The following is a 27321-nucleotide window of genomic DNA, read 5'->3' on the forward strand; positions in this document are numbered from 1 at the left end:
CCTCAACTATTCCTCCTGTATATTTCAAATCTCTTGTCATTCTTCTTATCTCCACTTTGCAACTACCGTAACTTGTCAATGTATCTTGAAGATTTATATGCTGTAAGTACTCATTCATTTCACAGAGCCAACTATGTGCCAAGTATTGTTCTAAACACAACTCACATGAGTAAAACCCACAAAGATACCAGCTCTCATGTAGTTAACAGTCTAGTGGGAGAAGATGAACAAATGCATAAAAGGTAATTATAGCACATGTCAAAAGTACTATGGAATAAATTAAAATGTAAATCAGAGTAAGAGGGATTGCGTGCACTGCAATTTAAAATAGGGTGGTCAGAGTAGGCCCAGTTGAGAAAATGATATTCAAAAGAGGTGACGGAGTAGTCTGGACAGAGAACAACAAACATAAAGGCTCAAGGGAAGGAGGGTGTCTGGAATTTTTGAGAAGTGAAAAAGAGACCAATGTGTGTGAAGTGCTGTGGTAGAGGCAAGAAAGGGTCAGGCTGGAAAGATGACAAGGTTGGGGTTAGGCCATGAAGGGCCTTTAGCTTTTATTTGGAATGGGAGAGGGAGTCACTGGATGGGTCTTGGGCTGGAGTGACAAAATCTGACTGAACTTTAAGGAAATACTCTAGATGCTGCACTAAGAATACTTTAGAAGGGGACTAGGGCTTAAAAAACAGATCAGTTAGAAGGCTACTGCAGTAATCCAGGTGAAAGATGATGGTGGATGAAGCCAGACGGAAACAATAAAAAGGGTGAAGACACCACAGACTGTGAATACATATATTTTCTGTTTTCCCCTAAAAGCTTTACTGAGGTATAATTAACACATAATAAATTCAATGTTTAAAATGTACAATTAGAAAAGTTTTGACATATGTCTAAAAGTACAAAAGTATCCCCAAAGATAATGCACACATTTATCACTCTAAGAAGTTTCTTCATGCTCCTCTGTGACCCTCTATCCCTGTCTCCAGGCAGTGACTGAGCTACTTTTTGTCAGTATAGTTTGCATTTTCTAGAATTCTATACATGAGTGAAATAAGCCAGACCCAGAAAGTCAAATACTGCATGTTTTCCCTTGTATGTGGGAGCTAAAATTCAAAAAAACAAAAACAAACAAAAAAGAAAAAAGTAAGAAATGTCTGTGTATCAGTATTGCTGCAAATAGTTTTGTAAAACTGTTGTATATCTTTGTAAAACAATTTAAGAATGTTATACTGCCATGGTTTTTAATTATCTGTGATTACTTTAAAATTTACTGTATATGGGTTAAACATTTTTCCATTCAATTACTGTTTAAGGGTGTTGTCCATATTTCCACTAAACTAGGGTCTTTCTGCTTTTTACCTGTTAAACTTGTCATTTGGCAAAGTATTAAGCCTTTTTACTGTAATGCAAATTTAAAATGTTATCTCAAAAACTAAAAAAGAAAAAAAGAGAGAAGGAAGGATGGTAGGAGCAAAAGAGAGGTGAGAAGGAAGAAGGGAATATCATTATGTTCTTAGAATTGTATCTACAAAGCATACTGAATCTGTTAAAAATTAATTAAAAATTTTAAAAATTAAAATATGAAAAAGGTATTTGTTGAAAAAATGAACAAAAGCAAAGATCAAAGGTAAAAATAAATAAAGCAAAACAACAACAACACAAAAGAAAGTATGTCTCACTTCTGTTTGGTAAATACTACAGAGTACAATGCTGGGTCATATGGTAGGAGTGCATTCAACTTGTTAAGAAACTCCCAAAGTGATGGTAACATTGTGCACTGCCCCCAGCAGTGTGCGAGTTCCAGGTGTTCTACATCTCACCAACACTAATTTGCTATAGTCTTTTGTTGTTTTAATTAATTTATTAATATATACAGAACTGATTTCATGAATTTAATAGATATGATACCAAGAATACAATGATACTTCCCTCCCTCCCTCCTCATTTCTTTCTTTCTTTTTATTTTGTAATAACATACTTTCAATTTACTTTATAATCACGGCTCAATGCTCCTCTAAACAAGGAGCCCTACAAGTAAAAGGTGGATAAACCACTGTTCCACAGGGGTACAGACAAGGGTTATAGCTAACAACCAAATCACAAGATGCCAGTTTAGCTCAATATACATTTTTTTTTGTATTCTATGTATCTTAGCCATTCGAATACATGTGTTTTGTTATCTCCTTATGGCGTTAATTTGTATATCCCTAGTGACTACTGATGTTAAGCATCTTTGCTTGTGTTTATTTGCCATCTGTATGTCTTCTTTCTTGATGTGCCTGTTCAAATCTCTTCCCATTTTGAGTTGAGTTGCATGTTTTCTTATTATTGAGTTTTGAGAATTATTTACATATGGTGGATATAAGCCTTTTATAAGAGCTATATTTGCAAAATTTACTTCCAGTTTGTGGCTTGTCTTTATTCTCTTAATGGTGTCTTTCAAAGAATGAAAGTCCTTAATTCTGCATATATTTTCAAGGCAGAGAGAAAAGGATTTCCTGACAGATTGGATGTGGAGTGTGAGAGAGAGAGAAGAATCAATGATAACACTAAGTCTGAAAGTCTGACACTAACTGAGATGGGGAAGACTGGACACTCAGCCTAAAGGATGCACATCATGAGTGGATTCTAGAGCAACCAATGGCACTGGAGCTGATTTTTAAAGCAGTTCCTATTCAACAGAATAAATTCCTTTCCTCAAAGTCTCCCGTTTTAGTCAGTTATTGGTAACAAGGAAACTGATGATCCAAAAATGAAATGTTAAAATGACCACCCAGTAACGTGACTTAAGAATAAGCAGATTTCACCTTATGCCTCCAATAATTATACTAAGAATCTTGGCTATCATATATAAAGCAAGTAACAGAGGACTCTCAAAGCTGGAGCAAAGAAGGTAAACAGGGTGGTGATCCTAGGACTTGGGGGCGATCTCGTGGCAAAGCTGGAATGTTTTTTGCCTCCTAATATATCCTAGCCTGGGTGTGAGAGCAGCCTGCAGCCTGGGAACTTCCAGGAATGGAGCGCATACAAAACGAGCCCCAAGAAGAGCCCACCCTATGTTAGCCAAAGGACTGAGAAGAGTCTGTCTCCGAATAACAGAGCTCTCTGTGTCTTTATGTTATATTGGTAGCATATCAAAATCTGTTTCAGAGCCTGGATATGTCTTTCTCCAACGGACTGGGAAGTTTACTTCATATCTCACAGTGAACTCTATTTCTAGTGAATTTCTTTTCTGCTCACCATTCCCTAAAGTGAAGTGGAGAAAGAGATAAGGACAGAGGTGAAAAGCATGTCTTTCTTTTTATAGAATTATGGTTCAATTATGAGTTTTCCTTTTTAAAAGTTCTACTTATTTTATTTGAGAGACAGAGACAGTGAGAAAGAGAGAGAGAGAGAGAGAGAGAGAGAGAGAGAGAGAGAAAGATCCTTAAACGCCCACAAAGCAAGAGCTGAGAATGCAATCCAGCTCTCCCATGTAGCTGGCAGGAATCTAATTACTTGAGTCATCATTGCGGCCTCCCAGGCCATGCATTAGCAGAAAGTTGGAATTGGAAGTGGAACCCCAACCTAATCCTAGGCACTCTGATATGGGATGTGGGTAACTCAATGGCTAGGCTAAATCCCTACCCTGAATTATGATTTCTGATAGTTCGTAAGCAGATGAAATCACAAAATTTTCAATGAAAAAGTCTATTAAGGTATCTCTTTTCAGAAAACAAATTAGCAATAAATTTTTTTTCTGAATTACATAGCCCCTCCTGACACTAATAATGTGATATTAATTCAGAAAAATTCTCAGCAATGTGCCTTGCAGCTTTTTTAAAAAAATTATTTACTTGAAAGGTGGAGTTACAGAGACAGAGGGAGAGGGAGAAGGGGAGGGGGAGAGGGAGAGGGAGAGGGAGAGGGAGAGTAGGAGAGGGAGACAAAGAAAGAAAGAGAGGGAGAGAGAATCCTCCATTCACTGGTTCACTCTCCAAATGGCCACAACAGTCAGGGTTGGGCCAGGCCAAAGCCAGGAGCCAGGAGCTCCATCTGGGTCTCCCATTTGGGCCATCTTCCACAGCTTTCCCAGGAATGTTAGCAGGGAGATGGATCAGAAGTAGAGCAGCTGGGACTCAAACCAGTGCTCATATGGATTGCCAGCCTCGCAGGAGGTGGCTTAACCTGCTGCGCCACAATGCTGGCCCCGTGCCTTGCATTTTAATGAAGCACATGACATGGTTCACAATTCCTTGTGCACACTAGATTCTGAATACACATTTAATTAGTGTGTTGATTGATTTTCCAAACTTCAAAATCACTAGCCTAGTATAAAGATCCTTTTCACCTTTTATTATAGTTAATATACTCTGCAGCCAACTCATGACAAGAGCCTAGGGTGATTACTGATGCCATAAACAAGAGTGTCAATTTGTTAAGTCAACAACAGGACTCACTGTGCACTTACTCCTCATGTAGGATCTCTGTCCTTAATGTGCTGTACATTGTGAAGTAATGCTATAACTAGTACTCAAACAGTATTTTTCACTTTGTGTTTCTGTGTGGGTGCAAACTGTTGAAAGCTTTACTTAATATATGCTAAACTGATCTTCTGTATATAAAGAGAATTGAAAGTAAATCTTGATGTGAATGGAAGGGGAGAGGGAGTGGGAAAGGGGAGGGTTGCGGGTGGGAGGGAAGTTATGGAGGGGAAGCCATTGTAATCCATAAGCTGTACTTTGGAAATTTATATTCATTAAATAAAAGTTAAAAAAATATACTCTGCAGTCTATGTGTTAAGGCTACAAAGGATATAAGAAGAGCTCAATCAGTTATGAAAAAAATACAGTCTTAATTTGCCTACTTTTATTGGGATGAATATTCCTACCAAATATCATTAATTCAGATAGATAAAGGTGTTAAACAGGTATAATATATTTGCAAGACATTCACATATTACTTGGCCTAATACTCATTGTTTTTGGTACCCTAATCCACTGTTGGTAAGAATGTAAACTGGTGCAGCCACTGTGGAAGACAGTATGGAGATACCTCGGGAATCTGAGTATAGACCTGCTGTATGACCCAGCCATCCCACTCCTGGGAATTCACCCAAGGGAAAGGCAATCAGCATATGAAAGAGTTATCTGTACCTCCATGTTGATTGTAGCTCAATTCACAATAGCTAAAAAATGGAATCAACCCAGATGTCTGTCAATTGATGACTGGATAAAGAAATTATGGTATATGTACACTATGGAATACTACTCAGCGGTTAAAAAAAATTCCTGTCTTTTGGAACAAAATGGATGCAACTGGAAATCATTATATTTAGTGAAATAAGCCAGTCCTCAAAAGACAAATACCATCTGTTTTCCCTGATCTGTGGTAATTAATAGAGTATCTAAGAGTCTCTAAAAGTTAATGTAAGAGTGAAATTGATATTTGGAGATTCGATGACTGTTTACAGCCCTTGTCTTTACTGCTGAGGAATAGTGTTTTTTTTTCTTAATACTATTTGATGAATCCTTTACTTAGTGTGGGGTTAATCTTATGAGTATAAAGTAAACTGAAAATAGATCTTTGTAAAAATTAAGAGTGGAAATAGGAGAGGGAGAAGAAAGAAGGGTGAGAGTGTGGGCGGGTGGGAGGGAGGGTAGGGTGGAAAGTATCACTATGTTCCTGAATCTGTATATAGGAAATACCTGAAATTTGTATACTTTAAATAAAATTATAAAGAAAAAGAAAGGGATGTGAGATGAAATAGGAGTCTTCACAATGTACCTTGTGATGGTTTTGATAACTGTACCTTATGATTTTAATAACCTATTCAAAACAAAAAGTAAAACTTAAATATAAAAAGAAAAAAAACCCAATGCAGATAAAAAATAAATAGAACTTTATTTACAAAAAAGGAACAGGACTTTTTTAAATGAACACCACTTAAAACCATAGTAACGATATATATTTATACATGATCTAGTGATGAAATATATCACACACCTGCTTTTACCAGTTAGATAACATTCTCAGCAAATTCTTCTAGCCTCAGGTGTCACAGTGATGTGGAACTGTAGTTCAGACACGGCATATGACACTGAGTGTCAACAGCCTTCTAGAACTTTCTTACTTAAGTCACTAATATTTTTTGTCTTTTGTCTTTTCTTGTGCCAGAAGTCTGTTATGTGTTAAGTTCAGACTGTTTAGCACAAGAACTATAATCAGTGGTAGGGACAAGAGTTTCCAAAGATAAACATGCTATTAACCAAGAGAAGCTGTGATAATGAAAGCTGTTAAGTATGTACTTAATAGATCTATAGGATCTTAAAAATGACTATAATGGCTGCCATTTTCATTGTCACTTGCATTTGAGCAAGTTTCTAATGAAGAAAAGATCCCCACTATGGAGACACAGAGAAAAGCAAAGTGAAAAAGAAACATTTCTCCCCTAACCCCCCCCCAAAAAAAAAAAAAACACCTGTCATTTCACACGTGGGAGAAAAAAATCTGTTTGCCTACTTTCTTTTTGGGGAAACTGGGGGTAACTAGGATGCACATAATAGCAGAGGGTTGAATGCATATATAAGAAGTAACATTTTTTAAAAATATATTTGAGAGAGTGACAGAGAGAGGGAGAAACAGAGAAAGAGATCTTCCATCCGTTGGTTCACTGCCCAAATGGTTGCAACAGCAGGGGCTGGGTCAGGATGCAGCTAGGAGCCTGGAATTCCATCTGGGTCTCCCAGGTGGGCGGCAGGGGCCCAAGCACTTGGGCCGTCTTCCACTGTCTTCCCAGGTGCATTAGCGGGGAGCTAGATTGAAAGTGGAGTAGTAGGGATGCAAACCAGTGCTCCCATGGGATGCCAGTGTTGCAGGCAGCAGCTTAACCTGCCATGCCACAATGCCAGCCACAAGAAGCAACATTTTCAAGAATCAAGATGCACTGGAATTTCAAAATTGTTTTAGGATATTATTTCATATCAATGCCATTAAGATACAGTATTAATTTATATTTTATATGTTTTATACAATATCTGGGGAAATAGCATGGTATAATGTAATGGACATTTATGAAATAATTTATATATATTGCGCACCTACCACGTGTTAGAGGCTTTCTAGATGGTAGATGGAGGTGAACCAAGAGCTGAAAATTCCTAGCCTTATGAAGCTTTTATTTTATGGGGTAGACAGATAATAAATAAATAAAATGCAAGTTTGCCTTATGGTGATAAACGCATAAAGGAAAATAAGGCAGGGAAAAGGGATGGGGAATAGAGGTGGCAGGAGGCATTTCTTCTTCTGCATTCTACATTATTTATTAATATTCATCTGAAAGGTGGGGAGGGAGAAGAGAAGGGAGGGAGGAGGGAAGGGCAAGGACGACGGTGAGGGCGAGGGAGAGACAGATCTTCCATCTACTGGTTCACTCCCCCAAATGCCCACAACAGTTGGGGTTGGGCCTGCTCAAACCCAGGAGCCCAGAACTCAATTGTATCCACCATATGGGTGGTAGGGACCCAATTGCTTGAGATATCATATGCTGCCTTCCAAGGTGTGCATTAGCAAGAAGCTGTATTGGAAGCACAGTAGCCAGGACTTGAACCAGGCACTGCAATATGGGATGCAGGTGTCCCAGGCAGTGTCCCGACCATTGCTCCAAATGCCTGCTCCCCATATTTTAGAGTGTCAGGGGAAGGTCTTCCTAAGAAGCTGATATCTAAGCAAAGTGCTGAAGACAGTGAGGGGACAAGGGAACAAGTCACAAAGCTACCAGGGCAAAAGTGTTCCAGGGAAAGGGCATGAGGATACAAAGGTGTTGAGGCAGAAATGTGCCTGCAGTCTGAAGAACAGCAACAAGGCCAATATGATGGGAACAGAGTGAAAGAAGGGACAACAGGAAGGGCTGAAATCAGAGAGGTACCATGAAGTCAAAACTGTATAGCAGATTAAGAAAGAATCCCTCAGGGGAGAGGCCTGGATGCAGAAGTCATCCCTGTAGAGATGGCATTTAAGTCAATAAAACTAGATGATGTCTCCAGGGGCATGCACATAGAGCAGTGAAAAAGAGGAGGGGCAAGGTGCTCCAAAATGAAGAGGCGAGTGGGAGGAGATGAGGAAGAATTAGCAAGATCTGAAAAGGAGCAGCGGAAACAAGGAAGGGAAGCCAAGAGAAGAAGAGTGTTTCAGGAGCATGGATGTCAAATGTTGCTGGAAGGCAAGGCCAAGGTCTGTATTTGACCACTGGCCTTAGTGAGTGAAAGTCAGTAGGTGCTTGACAGGAATGATTTTGGTGGGATTTAGTAGGGTTGCAAACCTGACTAGCACAGGTTCTGGAGAAAGTGAGAGTGTGTGTATGTGTATATAAATAAAAACAAACTTACTGCATACTAGATTCAACACAGAGAGAAAACTGATGATAGGGTAAAGGGGAGAGCTGTTCGAACAATGTTGCTAAAGAAGCAAAGGGGACAGGACCTAGTACACAAATGAAAGGTAGTACCAGGCTGAATTAAAACCTGCCATCGACAACTTGGATGACCTGGAACAAGCCTCTTTTTTTTTCTTTTTTAAAAAGATTTATTTATTTGTTTGAAAGGCAGAGTTACAGACAGTGGGTGGGGGAGAGAAAGAGGAGAAAGGAGGGGAGGGGAGAGGGAAGGAGGGGGAGAGAGAGGGAGGGAGGGAGATAGAGAGAATATGAATGAATATATTTCATATAACTGGTTTACTCCCAGGGGACCCAATCACTCAGGCCATCTTCTGCTGCCTTCCCAGGCTCATTAGCAGGGAGCTGGATCAGAAGTAGAGCAGCTTGTACTTCAATCAGTGCCCATATGGCATGTGGGCATTGCAGACGAGCACCTGCTACATCACAATGCTGGCTCCTGGGCAAGACTCTTAATCTCTCTGAGCATTAATTTTCCTACCTGTAAGGAGAATTTCCTGAAACTTATGAACCACACAATTCCTTAATCAAACTACTGCTTCATTGACATCCCAAGCTATAATTTTCCTTAATATTCACTGGCAGTGAGACATAGAAAGAATTTTAAATCTTTTTTCCAGGACAATTAATTCATATCTAGTATCTATACTAAAATACCCAAATACTGTAGTACAGTCATACCCAAAATAGACAATTAATTTGTTGGTCAGGTTCCATAATTTTGGAACACATGTTGGCAGAGAACAAGTACACTTCTCCCTGATATATTCTGGCTTAATCTGCTTTTGTACCCTTCTGTCTGATCAATGCCACTCAAATGGCATAACCTATCCTCTGCTCAGATGTTTGCAGATGACATGCCAGCATGACAAGCAAGATGAACCAAAGTAATGCAAAGTGCTCAGAAAAAGAAAAGGACCACCCTACAGAGCACCACACTCCTGTCACGGAGTGTGCAGAGTCTGGATGGTGACCTGTGTGCCCATGTACCTAAGCCATGGGTGATTCAGTGCCTTCATAAACAGTGATCCTCTCAGCTGGGTCCAGCATCAGCATGCGACGTACTAGATCTTTGGCACTTTCAGAGATATGGCTCCACTGCCTTGGATTCATCTGAGGAGGAGGAAAGAAAATTTCATTGTTATCATCAGTGAGATGTCAATACTCACTATTATTCAATAGTCCCTATAGTGCTTCAATGTGAATCAAACTCTCAAGAACAGAAGTCTGATCCTAAAGGTCTGAATTCTAAGGGAAGAAAGGGACAAATGTAATTCTTTTGTTGTTGTTCATTAATGAGAATTTGCATCAGTAAATATCCCATATATATATATATATATATTCTTGCTGTTTTATAAGTTACAACATTTTCAATAATTGAAGCATAGAGTACTCATGATTCTAGCTTCTATCTTTAGATCTTCAGCTAAAGAGATTAGAATACTTTCATTCAGGAAGGACTAAAATAAAAAAAAATTTTAAAAATCTACTCTGTCCCTTTATCACTCTGCCTTTCAAACAAAGAAAATCTTTTAAAAAATTAAAAATTTCAAGGCAACATTTTTAAAATGTGTTTTTGGAATTGTGATTAGCAGCAATTGTGAAGCTATGTGAAGTTATCAATACACCCCAAATGGTTTTAATGGCCAGCACTGGGCAGGGCAGAAGCCAGGAGCCAGGAGCTTCATCTGAACAAGTAATTTGCATATTGCCTTCAGTAAGTTACTTTTTGCCTCTCTTATAGGGATAAGACAACCAAGCCATTATGGTAAAGTGACTAAAATCAAACAAAAAGAATTATGAGTTACTCAAAAGGCATAAGACTTGAGGAAAAGGTTGTGGATCTGTGAGAAAAGTGCAAGAAGTCTCCTGGTAAAAGGGATATGTCTGAGACCAGTATGAAAAACATTCAGTTTCTAAGTTTGGAGCTGGGAAGGCAAGTAGGGACAGGAAGCAGAGATGGGGTGCGGAATTATTCCCTATTCAGCATCAGGAAGCTGACTGGGTGAGCTTATGTGAGCTACCTAGGGACAGCTCTTAAAATTGGAAGGTGTTGTTTTTCTAACAGACAGAATTCCAAAAGGCAGTCTCTTCTGCATCTCACACCCCATTAATATAAATGCCATGAGACTGTTTAAATATTGGCATCCTATTGAAATTGTGTTCAATTTACCAGTTTCAAGAAAGAGGTGACTGATCAACAGGGCACGGCCATGTTCTGTCTTCCCCCATCCTGGAGCTGATGTGCTCTTTAAAGTCTAAATGATTTTTCCTTGGGATAGGGGTTGAGAAACCATCTCAACTGAATAAAAGTTGAGCAGGAAATTCCTTCACTCTTTTTATGAGGGAACCCTTCAGGTTCAGCGGTTAAGATAAGTTTGGGAGATGAGTCTATAGGGGAAGCAAAATAGGGCTATAAAACAATCTCACTTATTTCAATATCAAAGTCATAGGAGCTTAGAATTCTCTGTGTAGATACCAACTGGCTATCTGTCACAATGTAACATAGCTGAAAAAAATGTTTTTGTACTTTGTAAAAACATTAACTTAGGCCAAATGTTAGCATACATTCCAGTGAAATAGTATTCTCTGACATCTACCTTCCCATATCAAGTAAGCTAGCAAATGAGAATCCAAAGTCCAATTAAAATTACTTAAAATCAGCCGCAATCTATAAATTCTGACAATGTAAATGTACTATATTTATTTTATTTTTTTCAGACTTTGAGCAATTTACTTTTCAAATATGACACCTATACCACTTCACAAAATATTTATGAAATGTTATATAAAAACATTGTAAATGAATTAAGGAGAGTATACTCTTTTCTGAGAGACTCTGATAAGTCTTATGGGAATATTCTACTCTGTATAAATGTGTTATGATTAATAGGTTTCATCAAATTTTTCTTGAAAATACCCATCTAGATCAAGGGTTTTGGTTAGGAGTTCTTCTGTGAATAATTCCAGAATAATGAAATGATTGTGAGCTCTGTTTTAAAAGAATCTAGGTGTGGGTATTCAATCTAGTAATTAATATGCTCATATCCCACACTGGAGTACCTGGGTTTGATACATGAGTCTGGCTCCTGACTCCAGCTTCCTGCTATTGCAGACCCTGGGAGCCAGGGTGATGGGTCAAGTAATTGGGTTCCTGCCATCCACATGGGAGACATGGATTGCGTTCCGGACTCCTGTTTCCCACATCAGAGCACCTAGGTTCCGTATCCAGCTTTGGCTCTTGACTCTAGCTAGCTTCCTGCTAATGAAGACCCTGGGAGGCAGCTGGTGATACCTCAAGTAATTGGGTTCCTGCCACCAACGTGGGAGACCTGGACTGAGTTCCTGGCTGCCAGCTTTAGCTTCAGCCAGGGACCATTGGAAGCTTTTGGGGTTTTGGGGGAATGAACCAGTGGATGAGAGCTTTCTCTGTCTTATCTCTTTCTCTCCCTCAAATAAACAGTCCATGTTTCTTACAGAGAAACAAAAATAACAATTCAATGTTTTAAAAATAGACAAAATCAAACACCAGACGCTGTTGGAATGAAGCACATTGCCTTGGAAACCAGGAAGTTAGCAACTGAACAAACACAAAAGAAGAATTCTATTATTAGCAAATGCTTATAACTCAGAAAGGCAGGTGGGAGATTTTATTATATGGTACCTACGTCAGAACTTGCTGTGAGGATTAAATGAGTTAATATAATTAAAGTGTTTAAAGCAGTTCCTGGAACATAAGTAAGTGCTAGATCTGAGTGAGCTATCATTATTGCTACCAGGCTCATTTGCTGATTTCATTACTAATTGTGTTTCTTTTCATATACAAGTATGAAAAAAACTTCAAAAAGTTCATGGAAAATGTGTATTACGAAAAAAAAGATGGATTTAAAAATGTTCTGTACCAAAATAAGCTTATCTTTTAATTCCATTTTCCGGGAACTTTTTGAAGTACCTTGTATCTGATTTCACTTGGCAAAATCCAACCAGAAGGCCATGGTTATGCATTCCTGATAGTCACTCACAATTTCCAGGGATTGATGGGGGATGGCTACCTACAAGTATTTCCTGAGGCATTTAATTACCTTGCAAGTGTTGACTTTATTCCCAGTGGCCAATTCACTCTAAGTGAAGCAGAAGATCCTCTACTTAAAACAACTCTGAAAACAGAGTTTTGGCATATGCTATGTCTTTTCTTATTTTATTTCAGTTTTTGAATTTATTTGAGAGAAAAAGAGGGAGAGAGGAAGGAAGGGAGAAAGAGGGGGAGGGTGAGAGAGAGAGATCTCATCTACTGGTTCACTACCCAAATGCCCACAACTTTGGGAGGTGGGACCTGGGAACTCAACCCAGGTCTCATGTGGGCAGCAGCGACCCAACTACCTGGGCCAGTAATGCTGACTCCCAGGGTCCACATTAGCAGGAAGCTGAAAACAGGAGTTGGAGCCGGGTATTGAACTTAAGTACTCTTGGTGTGGGACACGGGTGTCATAAACAACGGCTTAACTGCTAGACCAAACACCCACCACTGGCATATACTGTAAATTGAATAAAATAACAGACAAATTTATATGCACTTAAAAGCTGATGGTGTGCAAGGCAAACAAAGGAACAAAAGTATATATCATTTTCATCTCCACAAGCTTCAGTTATGGCTTAAGAGGAAAAGGCTGCAACTCTGAAACTACTTTACCTTTCTTTTTTTTTTTTCAAGTCCCTTATAAGATTCTAATATGGAAAAGAAAACTTTAGGGGCCTCCTAGTTTTGGGGTCTTAGTGTTAGACAAACGTGTTTGGTTTTGTGTTGTCAGGCATGGCTAAAAATGAAACAGTGATTCTGCTGAATAGAAAGTACACGTTTCAGTAATAGTGGGAGTGCAAAGAATTCCCCAACATAGACTGCCTCTCTCTGATATGTAGCACACATGTGCCCCTCCATGCTTCCCATGTCTCACTGTGTGTATTGGCACAGGGCAAAACTTCCAAGAGCTGGGGCAGTGAAATCAACTTTTGGCTTATCTGTTTCCAAGAAATAAGGTCCTTCTGAAACAACCATTCACAATGGCAGTAGTTGACTTAAAATTTTTTAAATAAAAATAATTTATTAATCACAAGTCTGTGACAATACATGAGATTTCTAACCCACAGCAGCCAAAGAACATGAATGCTTGTCATATCCAAAGGGTTCTAAATTGTATTATGAAATGCAGTTTAATACCGACATTTCAGTTTATCCTGAAATGTAAATGAAAAGGTTTTTGGCTGTGCTGGCATTCATTTTTTTTAAAAAAGTATTTATTTATTTATTTATTTATGTACTGGAAAGGCAGAGTGACACAGAGAAAATGATCTTCCATGCACTGGTCACTCCTCAGGTATAGGCCAGAGGGAAGAAGCTAGGAGCCAAGAATTCCATCTTGGTCTCCCACATGGGTGGCAGGGGCCCAAGTACTTGGGCCATTATCTGCTGCCTTCCAGGTACATTAGCAGGAAGCTGGATCGGAAGTAGAGTAGCTAGGACTTGAACTAGGCATGCCAATATGGAATGCTGCTGTCGCAAGCAGTGGCTTCACTTGCTATACCACAACACTGGCCCTCGGTATACATTTACATTTAAGATAAAGAATGACAAAAGTCACTTGGGGGATATTTCCATTTTAACTCTACAAATTAAGCAAAGAGCTTTAAAATTACACACAGAAGGGTCACAGACATGTTCTCCTGGATGATCGTTAACTCATAGTAATTCAGAGATTTACCTGAGACCTGCATTGCTTAACAAGGCTACCAGATCAGTGATGTGAGTAAGGATCCTTTCTCTGACTGGCTAAGTAGGGGCTGTTCATCAGTGAGTAAAGACAGTAACTTCAAAAACTATTTTTCAGGACAATGGAAAAAGGAGACATTCAGAACACATTACCTTGTATTTTCCTTTGATGATGCCTTCAAACAATCTTTCCTTGGTTCCGTAGAAAGGCAAACAACCACTGAGCAGGATAAAGAGGATCACGCCACACCCCCAGACATCTACAGGCTTTCCATAAGGCTCTCTTTTGACCACTTCGGGGGCCATAAAATGAGGTGTTCCGACACGTCCTGTGTTTAAGACAACAAAACGTTAAGGAAAAATGTTTACCTAAATTAGGGTTTCATCTTGAACGCTGGAAACAACAGAATAATCACAAACAGAATGAAAAGTTTCCCAATATACATATTCTCTCATATCACCCCTCCCCATCGAATGAAGAAAACAGAAGGAATAATAATACTAAGTATCTAATCAGCTCTTGAAAAACATTGAGCCCAAGACAGGACACTGGTACTCCCTACTGAATTCTGTATGCTACATAGCATTACTTGCGTACTTCTTGCTTTGTATAGAAGGTTCAATTTTCTCATTTGGAGCAGAGGCAGGTGGAAGGGGCAGCAGGCAGACTGCTGCTCACGAAGGAGTTGAGAGGCCCACCCTGGGCAGAGGCCAAGGCAAAGAGGGGAGGAGGCAGAAATGAGGAAAAAAAATCTGTACAAAAGATTACTTGAATGCCAAATGGAAATTCCCCAGTGAAACCTAATGCTGAGAACTTTTACCTGGAATAGGAATTTGAACTTGAAATCCTTCTTAGCTGATTTTATGAGCTGACTATAGCCATGTAGCCATAAACAATGGTTAATAATATATAGTTATAATAAGAATTTTTACCTTCCTCCCAATGATGACATTTGAAGATAATGGAACAAATATATCACATAAACCAAAGCAAAATCATGAAGCCCACCCTTATTCAATCCTCTCTGACCTTCATCTTCTCCCCCCGACCCCCTTCCTTTCTGGAGGGAATCTGTTATTAGTTGCTTGGGTACCAGTAACCATCTTTAACTCAGGGGCACAGAAGGAGTCTTTTCGTCTACTGTGACACTAAGGACCTGTACCCCATAGGGAAATTATGCAACAGGCCACTGCCTTGGCAGCTCTTCTAGGTGCACGCAAGCCCACTCTGTTCCTCCTCGGTCCTGTTTCCATTGTGCCAAGTCCAAGATAATTTTTACTTTGAAGATTGCCCAATACTTTATCTAGAGTTCAAAACTGTGGTTTGGCGTTTAAAAAGATCTGAGACCTCCTGGTTCCGCTAGAGACAACCTATCACCACGTCCTGTTACTGGTTATGCAATTCAGCAATGGAGGAGGAACCAGCAGCTCTTAGCTTCTGAATCAGGGTTAGACTTCTACAGCAGGTCATTAGTTTACCTTCTTCCTCCACCATCATAGAAGAGATTAAGTTCAAGGTTCTGACAGTGAAAGTATTTTCATTTAAAATGTACAAAAAGATCAATGAAAACTGTACTAGTTAGAAGCCTATACATTTTGTTAATTTCTGTATTGGTCCATTTTACTTCCTCAAATAACACAGAAAAGCTGAAGTGCTGGGAGCTAAGCCTCCTACTTCATTAGCAGCCTGACAAGGGAGGGCCACTGGAGAATGAGCCTTGTTCCAACCAACGGGAGCTGGTAGAAGTCGGGAAAAGCAGAGCAAGAGTTCAGGAACTGAGAGCAGGGCACCAGTCAGTTGCCTGCTAACGTTTGGATGATGCTTTGAAACTCAACTTGACTCCTACCACTTCCCCCACAAGAAAGGACCATATGACTCAAAATGGGGGCGTTCCTCTGGGAATAGTCACAGTCACCGTGTGGCCAGTCCTGGCCATCCTGATGAGGTTCTCTCCATTTATCTGGCTTGAAGACTAACCAATTCTACAGAATTAGTGTTCATTTTTGGGGAAAAGGCACATCTCTGGGTAAAAGAATTTGCTCCTAGGTGGCAGGAGGAAAGACCATAGTAGAAGGAATACACAGGAAGGGTCTTTTCATTTTCCATACATTGGTAGAATGTGAAAAGGACTAGAGTTAATCTTAACTCTACACCAATTTCCCCAAATTCTGTGTTTTTACTATAACTATTTTTTCTTCTTTGTGACCACTTGACTTTTATGACTTTGACAACAAAATTCTAAGAACAGGAAACCAGTTACCAAACCAGATTAAATGTCACTGCTTTTAAGATAATTTCAGATATATATTTAAATATTTCCATGTCATATTTTGATAATATAATAAAAATCTTCCTAGAAACTTAGGGAGGGAATTGTTCTGAATAGCTACATTTTTAGTAATTCAAGATTTGAATCTATATGCACTTAATAATCTTATTTAATAATTTTATACGGCAATCTTTCTGCAATGCCTTGACTTCTGTTACACAGGATGCTGTATGTAATTTAATTTTCCTGATGACTCAGAGTTGTCATTGTGGATCTCAATTAAAGAGCTGTGCTATAGAACACAAAGCACCCTCAGGAACTTCAGAAGGCTTGATTTTGGCTAAAAGGCTGTGTTTCCAAGTTTTGATGTCTGCTCAATTTGTTTTTCCTGACAAGCTTTCATTTTTTATCTTTCACTAAGCTTACTCCAGTCCTGGCTTCACCTAACTTATTGTTTATAATCCTCTATTAACTGGAAACTAACTAGCAACCATAGGTATTCATTTAATAGTAATTTTCTAAGTGCTTACAAGGCCCTAGATACTGTAGTGGGTACTGGGAGACACGGAGGGATAATCTGCGGTCTCCTTTGCCTTCAGTCTTTAATATGATTAAAAGTTCCTGCATCAAATGCTACATGGGATTATGTAGCCCAAACTGTTATGGTGCAGATCAACCTGACTTTTAAGACGAGACTATTGTTGGCTTACACTTCAAGAAGTGTAGGTTTTAACCAGATAAATGACAAAAGGCATTCGAATCAGAGGGAACATCAGGGGCAAGGTATGAAGGAACATGAACCTACACAACTTTATGAAAAGTAGTAGTAGGTCAGCCTCAGAGAGCGTCTTTAGATACCCAATTGAAAGGGCCATGAATAGGTTTTAAGTGTAAGAATGTCTCTGCTGCTATTTTTAATTATTTTCTAGGTTCCTAGCTTTATTTTGGATAAGAGTTACCCAAACAGTCAAGCTTCAGGTAGGGGAAACAAATATATTTAAATGGCTTTTACTATATGGAGATAATTTCTTTCTATTTGGAGGACTGAGTGATCAAAGCTTCCCAGTGACAGAAAAATGGCTTTCTGTCTTGAAGTTGATAAATATTAGCAAAATTTCAAAAGCATATTATATAACAGAAGAGATTTTTCTAACAGAAATCTTTTATTCCTTATCTACTCGTATTTTTAAAAACATTGTAACATTTAGTTATTTCAAGAATATAACTAAAAGTATGTTAAGAAATGATACTATTTTGATCATCAGAAAGTATTTTAATTCTAGAAGCCTGGAGAAAAATAAATTTCTAATAACTGAGATACTGGGGATTAAAAAATAGCTAAAATATACAATTTAGGGGGAGAGTTCATGGACATCAGGAAAATAGATTAACATGAAGAAAATGTCCTGGTAAATCTCATGAATCTATTTTTCCTTCTTAAATCAAGATGCCAAATCTAATAGGAAGTCTATGACATTTTAAATACTAATAGGATACAGATACAGAGCAACACAAACAAAATTATTCTGCATGGCCAGCATAAGCCATAAGAAGAATTCAATCCATTCCACTCTACTCCACTCCATTTCATTCCACCTCACCAAATTAACGTTGAAAATGAATCCGTCACAAATTAATCATCATCACTGGGTAGTCTGAAGACAAGGAGTGACCTGTACTAATACTGGAGCTGAAATAATCAGTTTAACAGCAACATTTGCTTTAAAAAACTGGATTTTTAGTTGATTGTAAGATGAATATGAGCCAATAGTATCATAAAGTTGTCCAAAGAGGTCAGGCAATCTGGGGAGCCTGGTAGGAATGTAAGACCCAGATTATAGAGAAGTAATAGCTCCACGCTATTGTGCACCAGACTAATTGCACCTGCAGTTATGGTGTTGCATCTAGTCCTGTACTTAGTGGAATAGTGAAGGGACTCTGAAGCAGTTTATATGAGGAACAGCTACATTAATCTAGGGAAGTTAACTTGGATAAGACATAGGGGGACATGGTTGCTGTATTCAAACATTTGAATGGCTGACATCTGGGAGGATGAAAATTGTTCACAATGGCTTCAAAAGTCAGAATTTGGACTACTGTGTAGAACTTATAGAAAGATATATTTTTGTTCAATGCAAGGACAGACTTTTCAATTCTTAAGGAATTTTCAAAAAATTAAATGAACTGTCCTGCTACATAGTGAATTCTTTGCCAGCTAAGGAATTAAACCAGAGCTCAACCTTTTGTTGGGAATATTATGCGAGAATTCAATTATTAGTTCAAGACTGGAGAAGTTATGGCACTTTGGAATCCTGAGATTCACTGAGTCCATGATTAACGTACGCTTCGCTACCTGACTGATCCTTTGGTCAGTCTTTCAATTATGAAACGAAATTTTGAATTAGGGAGAAAAAAAATCAGCATTCTTTGAAATTATATTCAACCTGCAGTACTGTATATTATTGGAAATGACTAGCTGGAAAAGAACATGAAACTAGGAGACAATTTAAATAGGATTCAAGTTTAGAGAGTAATATGGTGAATAAATGATATGACAAATACAAATGTGAGCTCTGGGCCCACATTTCAGAAGATGTCCTATACTATTGCTGCTTGATGTTTTAGCTACAATGAATTAGGGTGAATGAATTATCCTGTGTAACAGGTTATGATTTTGGTATTTGTCATCTATCAGTTATTGAATTTAGCATAAGCATTCTTGAAACAAGCAGGTTTTATAAGGTTCCGTTGATATTTTTCATGTATTTTCTTTTTGTGAAGGCTGGCGGTACATGGAGATGCAAAAGAGAAAGGATTGACTAGAAGACTGATTGTATGAAGAGTGGAGAGCTAAGAAATTTGCAAAACTAAGGAACAGAATCAAACACTGGGCAGCATTCTGAGCCAGAGTCTACTGGAAGGAATAAATTACAAACAAAATATTTGAATCTGTCATTAGCATCCACCTCTGTTCACTGGTGAAGAAAGTTCCTAAGTTTTCTTCTGGAATGGGGATTTTCAAATTATGTTTTCCTTGGCTAGTAATAAAAGCCATCCACATTCACATGTGCTTGCTCTTTGCAAATACACAAATTGATGGCTTTAGCAGAATTCTTTGATAGGGGAAAAAAGGAAAACGGTATCTAATTAAAAATTAGCCACAGACGTAAACTTGATGAAAGTGCTTTAGATTTGACTTCGTTCAGCCAGTTCAAATGTAGAAGCCTCTACGCCCTCAAACAACACGCTGAAACACAGTTTCAATCTCTTTATGCAGGGCCTCTTCTCTGTTAAGTGCTGGGGATACAAAGAGTAAAACGGCAGTCTGTTCTTAAAGGACTACAATTCTCACTATGACTACAGAGTTATTAAATTCATAACTATCTGATGTGGTAACTAATAGAGTACCAAAAATGTAATGTATAGGAGTGAATTGAGAGATTCACTGATTATTCGATGATTATTTTCAGCCCTTGTCTCTACTGTTGAGGAACAGTGGTGTTTTTTTTTTTTGTTGTTGTTCTTACTATTTGTTGAACTCTTTACTTAGTGTAGGGTTAATTTTATGAGTATAAAGTAAACTGAAAGTAGATCATTGTAAAAATTAAGAGAGGGAATAGGAGAGGAAGGCGGAAGAAGGATGGGAGCGTGGGCAGGAGGGAGGGAAGAGTGGGAAGTAGCACTATGTTCTTAAACCTGTATATATGAATTACTGGAAATCTGGTTACTGTAAATTAAAAAAAATCTAAAAAAAAAAACCCCACAAAACCAAAACTATATGATGGTGCTTCTTTGGGAGTAGGGTGGGGGTACAAAATACAGAGATTGGGCCAATATTTACTTTGAAAGTTTTACAGCAGCCTGCAAGTGACCAGGTTGTAAAGGAATATTTTTAAAAAGTGGTCTTACCTCCAGCTACAAGTCCAGACTCTCCTAGTTGAATAGCTACCCCAAAGCCCCCGAGTTTGACAGGTGCTGAGTTTTCCTTTGAGGCGAGAAGAACACAGTGGGGCTGAAAAGAAGAACAGACGAACAAAGACAAATCCAAAGATAAGGGCTGAATAATATGACAACATAGAAACACTTTTTAAAACTTCTGAATCATTTTAGATGCTTGAATAATTTGTCCTATTTCCAGTTTTGGATTATTCCCCTAAAGACTTACCTGTTCTATTCAATACTTTTCAGGAATTATTTGCTTCCAAGATTAGAGTATCATGCTAATAATTACTCAGCATGGATATTCAAGAAACACAGACATATTTTCTGCTCTTTTTAAAAAATATCTTTTTTAGTTATTTATTTGAAAGGTGGAGACAGACAGAGAAGTAGATAGACAGATCAATTACCTACATGCTGGCTCACTTTCCAATATCTACAATACCTACAGTTGGGTCTGAGCAAAGCCAAGAGCTGAGAACTCAATTCAGGTTTCCCCCATAGGTGGCAGGGACCCAACTACTTGAGCCATTCAACCCCTACTGTCTCCCAGGATGAACATTAGGAGGAAGCAGAGCTGGGACTTGAACCAGTCATAGTTAAGTGACTGCCCCCATAGTTAAGTGACTGCCCCCATTTTCTGCCTTTAGATGCAACATTTTCTTCCTTTGACTAACAGTCTAGATTTGTTTAAGGAAACATAGATTTTACACTTCCCACCAAAATGTTTCTTGAAATCTATGTCTTTATGCTCAAACCACTATAACTTGGCCTGTAGGGAATGCTGAAGGCACTTTATTTTGTCCACCCTCCCCATCCCCTTCCTGTCTTTATTCATTCCACCACACATAAGTCAGAGGAATACCAAAAGGATGGGTCAGACTTCATGACTCCTAAGAAAATTTTTAAAAATGTTTATTTATTTTCATCTATGAGAGGGAAGGAGGGAGGGAGGGGTGAGGAGGGAGGGGGAGGGGGAGGGGAAAGGGGAGGGGGAGAGAGAGAGGAATGAGAATGAATTAGCTTCCATCTGCTGTTTCATTTCCCAAATGCCTTCAACAGGCAGGGCTGAGCCAGGCTGAGGCCAGGAACCATTCAAGTCTCCGAGGTGGGTGGTAGGGGCCCAAGCAGTTAATCCATTATCTGTTGCCTCTGAGGCAGTGAAATTGACATTTTGAGTTTTGATGACTGTTTACAGCCCTTGTCTTTCCTGTTGAGGAACAGTGTTCTTTTCCTTCATACTATTTGTTGAATCCTTAGTGTAGGGTTAATCTTATGAGTATAATGTAAACTGATAACAGATACTTGTAAAAATTAAGAGTGAGAATAGGAGAGGGAGGAGGAAGAAGTGTTGGAGCATGGGCGGGAAATATTATGTTCCTAAATCTGTATATATGAAATATATGAAACGTGTACACTTAAATGAAATTTTTTAAAAATGGCAGAAAAAACAACAAAAAAACAAATTTATGCAGTTGTCATCAGAGTGTGGAGTCAGTCATTCTGAAAAAAATCGTCATGTGAGACACGTCATAAAATTGGAACTTAAGATAGAAAATAAAGAAACCCACAAATACAAATTAATAGAACGTAAAGTCAGGTAGTGTTAAGTGTTATGACATAACATGGTGGTAAGAAGGTGATGTTGCAGGGCTGGAGCTAGGGCATTGCAACTTAGTTGGTGGGGGAGGTTAGAGACCTCGGTAATGGGGAAATGCATAAACAGAGACCAGAATGGAGTGAAAGAGCAGGCCGTGCGGAGGTAAAATCCCAGCTGGGGAGGACAGTGATGCAGAGACCAGAAGCTTGGGGAGGGCTGGTACGTCTGCAGAGTAGGAAGGAAGTCAGTGTGTCTGAGTCTGAGTCTGAGTCTGAGCAGGGGACAGGGTAGTGGGAAACATGACAGGAGAGCTGACCAAAGGCTCTATGCCATGGTCAAAACTGCATCTTACGCTGTGCGAGGTGAGAAACTACTAGAAAGTTTTGAGCAAGGGAGCACTGTAATCAACATTCAGTTTTGAAAGGATCAGTCTGGCTCCTTTGTGGAGAAGAGATTGTGGGAGCAAAGAGTGCAAAGCAAGGAGACCAGCTAGGAGGCTGCTTGAGAAGATGGTGACTTGGACTAGAGGTATAGAAGCAAAGGTGACAAGACCCGGTCAAATTCAGTTGTTTTTTTTTTTTTTTAATTTGACAGGTAGAGATATAGATAATGAAAGAGAGAGAGAGAGAGAAAGGTCTTCCATCCGCTGGTTCACCCCGCAAATGGCTGCTGCGGCCGGCGCGCTGCGCCGATCCGAAGCCAAGAGCTGGGTGCTTCCTCCTGGTCTCCCATGTGGGTGCAGGGCCCAAGCACTTGGGCCATCCTCCACTGCCCTCCCGGGCCACAGCAGAGAGCTGGCCTGGAAGAGGGGCAACCGGAACAGAATCCGGCGCCCATATGGGATGCCGGCGCCGTAGGCAGAGGATTAACCAAGTGAGCCACAGCGCCAGCCCCCAGCTTATGTTCTAAATATGGGTGTGGGAGAAGGACAGCAGGTTTCTGTTCTAAGCAATTGAGTGAAAAAGAAGATACTATTTCACGAAATGGGGAATACTGGGGAAGGAGTTTTTAAAGGGGGATCAAGAATTTGATTTCATACTTACTGAATGTGAGATATTACAAGATGGGTGGAAGAGATGCTGGGATTAGATATATAAATCCAGGAATCAACAGCATATAGATGGCATTTGTAGCTAAGGTAATGAATGAAATTGTTTAGGGAATGATTAGTGATAGTGAAGAGGTCGGAGGACTGAGCCCTGGTGTATACCAATATTTGAGTTCAAATGATGAGAACGATCTAGCAAAGGAAATAGAATGCCTAGACACTGGAGTAGGAGGAAAACCAGAATTTGATGCCCTGAAGTCAAGTGAAGAAATGTTCTATCAAGAAGGAACAATTAATAGTGTAAGGTCACTAAGGGTGAGAACTGAGACTTTATCATTAGGTTTGACAACTTGGCGGTAAGAGTGGTTTTGGTGGCACGATGGAGATAATAATCTCCATTGGACCAGGTTCAGGAGAAAATGGTAAGAAATGATATGGAGATAATCAACATAGATACATTTCAGAATTTTGTACTAGGAATAGAGAAATGAAATGTAGGTAGAAGAGAATGTGAAACTTAGGAAGTTTCTTTTAAAACTTTTTAACATTTACAAGTAGAGAAAAAAGATTAATAAACCTCCATATACCTATTACCCAGCTTTAACAATTTATAGACATTCTGCCATTCTTGTGTTACCTATCCCCAATCATTTATCATTTTTCTTCACGGAAGTATTTTAAAACAAATCATATTATTTTACCTGTTAATAGTTTAGTATTTCTAACAGAGGACTTAGCAATAACTATAATATCATTATCACACCAATGAAATGAGCAACAATTCTTTTTAAAATTTTTTTACTCAGAAAACTTTTATTTGAGCTATATAAACTTCATGCATTTCATAGATACAACTTTAGAAACATAGTGATTCTTCCCATCTCATACTGAATTTTCCTGGACTGTCTAAAAAATGCTTTTTAGAGTTGCTTAGTGCAAAATGGAATGCAAGATTACATTTAATGGTTAAATTTCTTAAGTATCACTTATTCTCTAAAAGATCCCATACTTGTGTGGTTTTTCAGTGTTCATCCTGTTGCTTTGTTGAGACTAGATAATTTCCCCTGTGGAATCCCTCCCAATCATAACTTGGCTAACAATACTCATGTGGTATCATTTAATATGTTCTTTATCCTCCTGTATTTTACAAATGAATCTTGTAGTATTTAAATTCAGATTCGATTTTAGTTTTATGCAGTAATACTTCATGAGTGGTGTATCTATTGTACCACGCATGTCTTGTCCTACTTTGAGTGACAGGATTGAGGTTCAGGTATTGTCTGACTGACCCATCATTAAAAGATTCACCATCAACTTTTCACTAGGCAGCCATTGATGCCTAGATCCATAATTTGGAGCTCCAAAATAAAGGTTTTCCTCAACATTTGAATACAAAAAATACCTAACATACAGAACATTAAAAGAATTGTATAGTAAGTAGCCATATATTCACCAAGTAGATGCTACAATTAACACTGGGTGCCTTTGTTTTAACAAATAATTATTCATCCCTTTATCCAATCATCAATGCATTTCACTTTTTAGTACACTTCAGCACACATATTGTTAGAATTTAATATTAGTTAAAATTATGTTTAAGGTAAAATTTGCATACCATGAGGTACACAAATCCTAGAGTACCCTACGAAGATTTTGATGAATTGCATACTCTTGTGTAACACAAAGCTCTCTCAAGATATTCCCATTAGCATCTCAGAAACCTGCCTCATTCCCTTCCCATTCAATCTCTGCTGCCATTTCCCCAGTGTTAACCACGATTTTGACATTTTTTCACCACAAGTTTTGTTCTGCTTATAATAGAATTTCAAACACAGGAAATCACACAATAGACTTTGTTACATCAGGCTTCTTTCACTAGCATGTATGAGTTTCTTCCATCATGTTGTGATCAATAGTTTCTTTTTATTGCTAAGTATTCCTCTGTATGAACATAGCAGGGTGTCCTTTCTCCTGTTGGTTAACATTTTGACTCTTTCTTGTTTTGGATATTATAAATAAAAGTGCTATGAAATATTTCTAGAATATCGAGCTGGTTTCCAGGCAACCTTCAAAGGTGACAAATACTATTTTTTATTATTATGAACTTAAGAGATTTTTGCATATTTGATGTGCTTTGATCAACTGTTGCATTTTTCATTTTGTTATCCTATTTCTGGCCAGTGGGAGCCCTTCAAGTCATCTTGTATGTTCCTTTATAAGACTCTAAAATTATGATAACTTCCTTGGGTACAGACACAAAATGATGTCCCAGGCTCATCCTGTTCATTTCTTGTCCCAGATCTGGAACTAGCCATTTCTTCAAACAGGTCTGATTCTTTCTAGTACAAAAAGTTATTTAAATCTACAAAGGGGCTACTTGTCATATTATTACCACTGGGTTATTATTGCTTTAACTTTTCAGTGGACAGAGCTAAAAAATGTAATTTTTAGAAGTAAACAATTAACAAATTCATACTGATGTTTTTTCCTACTAAATTATGGTGTCTTACTTTAGTTCTTTGATTTGGCAAGTAATCGTGGTACCTAATGATATTACACAATTATTCATTTGCTTTATCCTTCAGAATGTGTGTGTGTGTAAGTTTTAAAATAACACATTTGCATTACCAGTAACATGATTACTGTGTGCTGTTTAAGATTTCTTTATAGTTCTTTTTATCCTTAAGATAAATCTCAGTATGCTTGCCAAGTTAAAAAAATTATTTTACTGATAGTAAAGAATCCATGAGTCTGTGATGATACATATAAATAAGCAAAAAAAAAAAAAAAAAAAAACCAGGAAAGGCTTTTAAGTAGAAAACCAATTAAATGTAGAATAAATATGGGAATAAAAAAAAATCACCGGGGCTGGCACTGTGGTGCGGCGGGTTAAAGCCCCAGTCTGCTGTGCTAGTATCCCATATGGCCGCGGGTTTGAGTCCCAGGTGCTCCACTTCCAATCCAGCTCCCCGCTGATTCACCTGGGAAAGCAGTGGAAGATGGCCCAAGTGCTTGGGCCCCTGTACCCACGTGGGAGACCCGGAAGAAGCTCCTGGTTCCTGGCTCAACTCCTGCTAATGTGGCCATTTGGGAAATCAACCAGCAGAAGACCTCTCTCTCTGTCTTTCAAATAAACAAAATAAAATCTTTTAAAAAAGAGAAAATCACCACTTCACAGTTTCCACCATTACAATTGATTCAGATAAGCGTCATCAATGATGCTAACCAGTACGTGAAAGTTTTTAGAGGGATAAACAGGATATTCATGTAATCTTCAAGTATCTCCCCACAGGAGACTTACTAATTACAAAGGAGTAAGCAATTTTCCAGGGAGGAAACCTGGCAGAAACCAGCGACTTTAGCACTGCTAGCAATGGGACCAACTGATACACAGCACACACTTCCTGATACGATGCACTGAAAGAAGTTAGTGACATTGCTGTGGAATTCTGCAGAAGTCCTAACTGGATCCAATTATGAAGAAATACAGGACAAACCCCAAACTGAAGGGCATTCTAGAAAGTAATTGGCCTAGTCTTCAAACTCAGCTTCAGATGGAAGGGATTAAAGGAGACTAAAGAAATGTAACCACTAAATGCAATAGGTGATCTTGTTTTCATTTTTGCTGTAAGCGGTATTATTTGGAGAACTGATAAGGTGGAACATGGTCTGTAGGTTATGTAAGAGTATTCTTTCAATATAAATTCCCTGATTTTGATCATTGTATGGTGGTTACATAAAATAATTGGTGGTTACATAAAATAATTTATTTTTGGGAAATATAGAGATAAATCGATATAGATAAAAGACTGAGAAGGTAGAAAAATGTTAACCTCTGGGGATTTGAGTGAAAGGTATCTGGAATTCTTTGTACTATGACCGTAATATTTTATGTATCTAAAATTATGTAAAAAAAGCCCCACCCTATTTTAAAGTCACCTAAAATAATTCTCCTTGTAGTTATGCTTTCGATTTGTCATATAGTGAGGGTTTTTTTTTTTAATTTAAGAGAGAAAGAGAGAGAGAAAGAGTGCTCCCATCAGTTGACTCATTCCCAAATGCCTACAACAAACCAGAGGGGGCTGAAGAATATCAAGCCCAGTTTCCCAGGTGGGTGGCAGGGACTCAATTACTTGAACCATCACCACTGCCTACCAGATGTGCATTAGCAGGAAGCTGGATCAGGAGCCAGAGCAGCCAACTGAACCCAGGCATTTGATGTGGAACATAAATGTCTTAACTGGCATTTTAACTGCTAGGCCAAACATCTGC

At 38.6% G+C, this 27321-nt stretch overlaps 1 protein-coding gene across 1 annotated transcript in view; it reads right to left on the reverse strand.

Annotated features, from left to right (window-relative positions):
• Positions 1 to 27321, reverse strand: part of CASK (calcium/calmodulin dependent serine protein kinase) — a 368265-nt gene that overhangs the window by 102220 nt on the left and 238724 nt on the right. The window contains 4 exon segments of the mRNA XM_070067495.1: positions 9403 to 9441; positions 9443 to 9541; positions 14346 to 14521; positions 20372 to 20474. Of these exon segments, the coding sequence (XP_069923596.1) occupies positions 9403 to 9441; positions 9443 to 9541; positions 14346 to 14521; positions 20372 to 20474 (417 nt within the window).

Source organism: Oryctolagus cuniculus, chromosome X (genome assembly GCF_964237555.1).
Source record: "Oryctolagus cuniculus chromosome X, mOryCun1.1, whole genome shotgun sequence".
NCBI classification, from domain to species: domain Eukaryota; kingdom Metazoa; phylum Chordata; class Mammalia; order Lagomorpha; family Leporidae; genus Oryctolagus; species Oryctolagus cuniculus.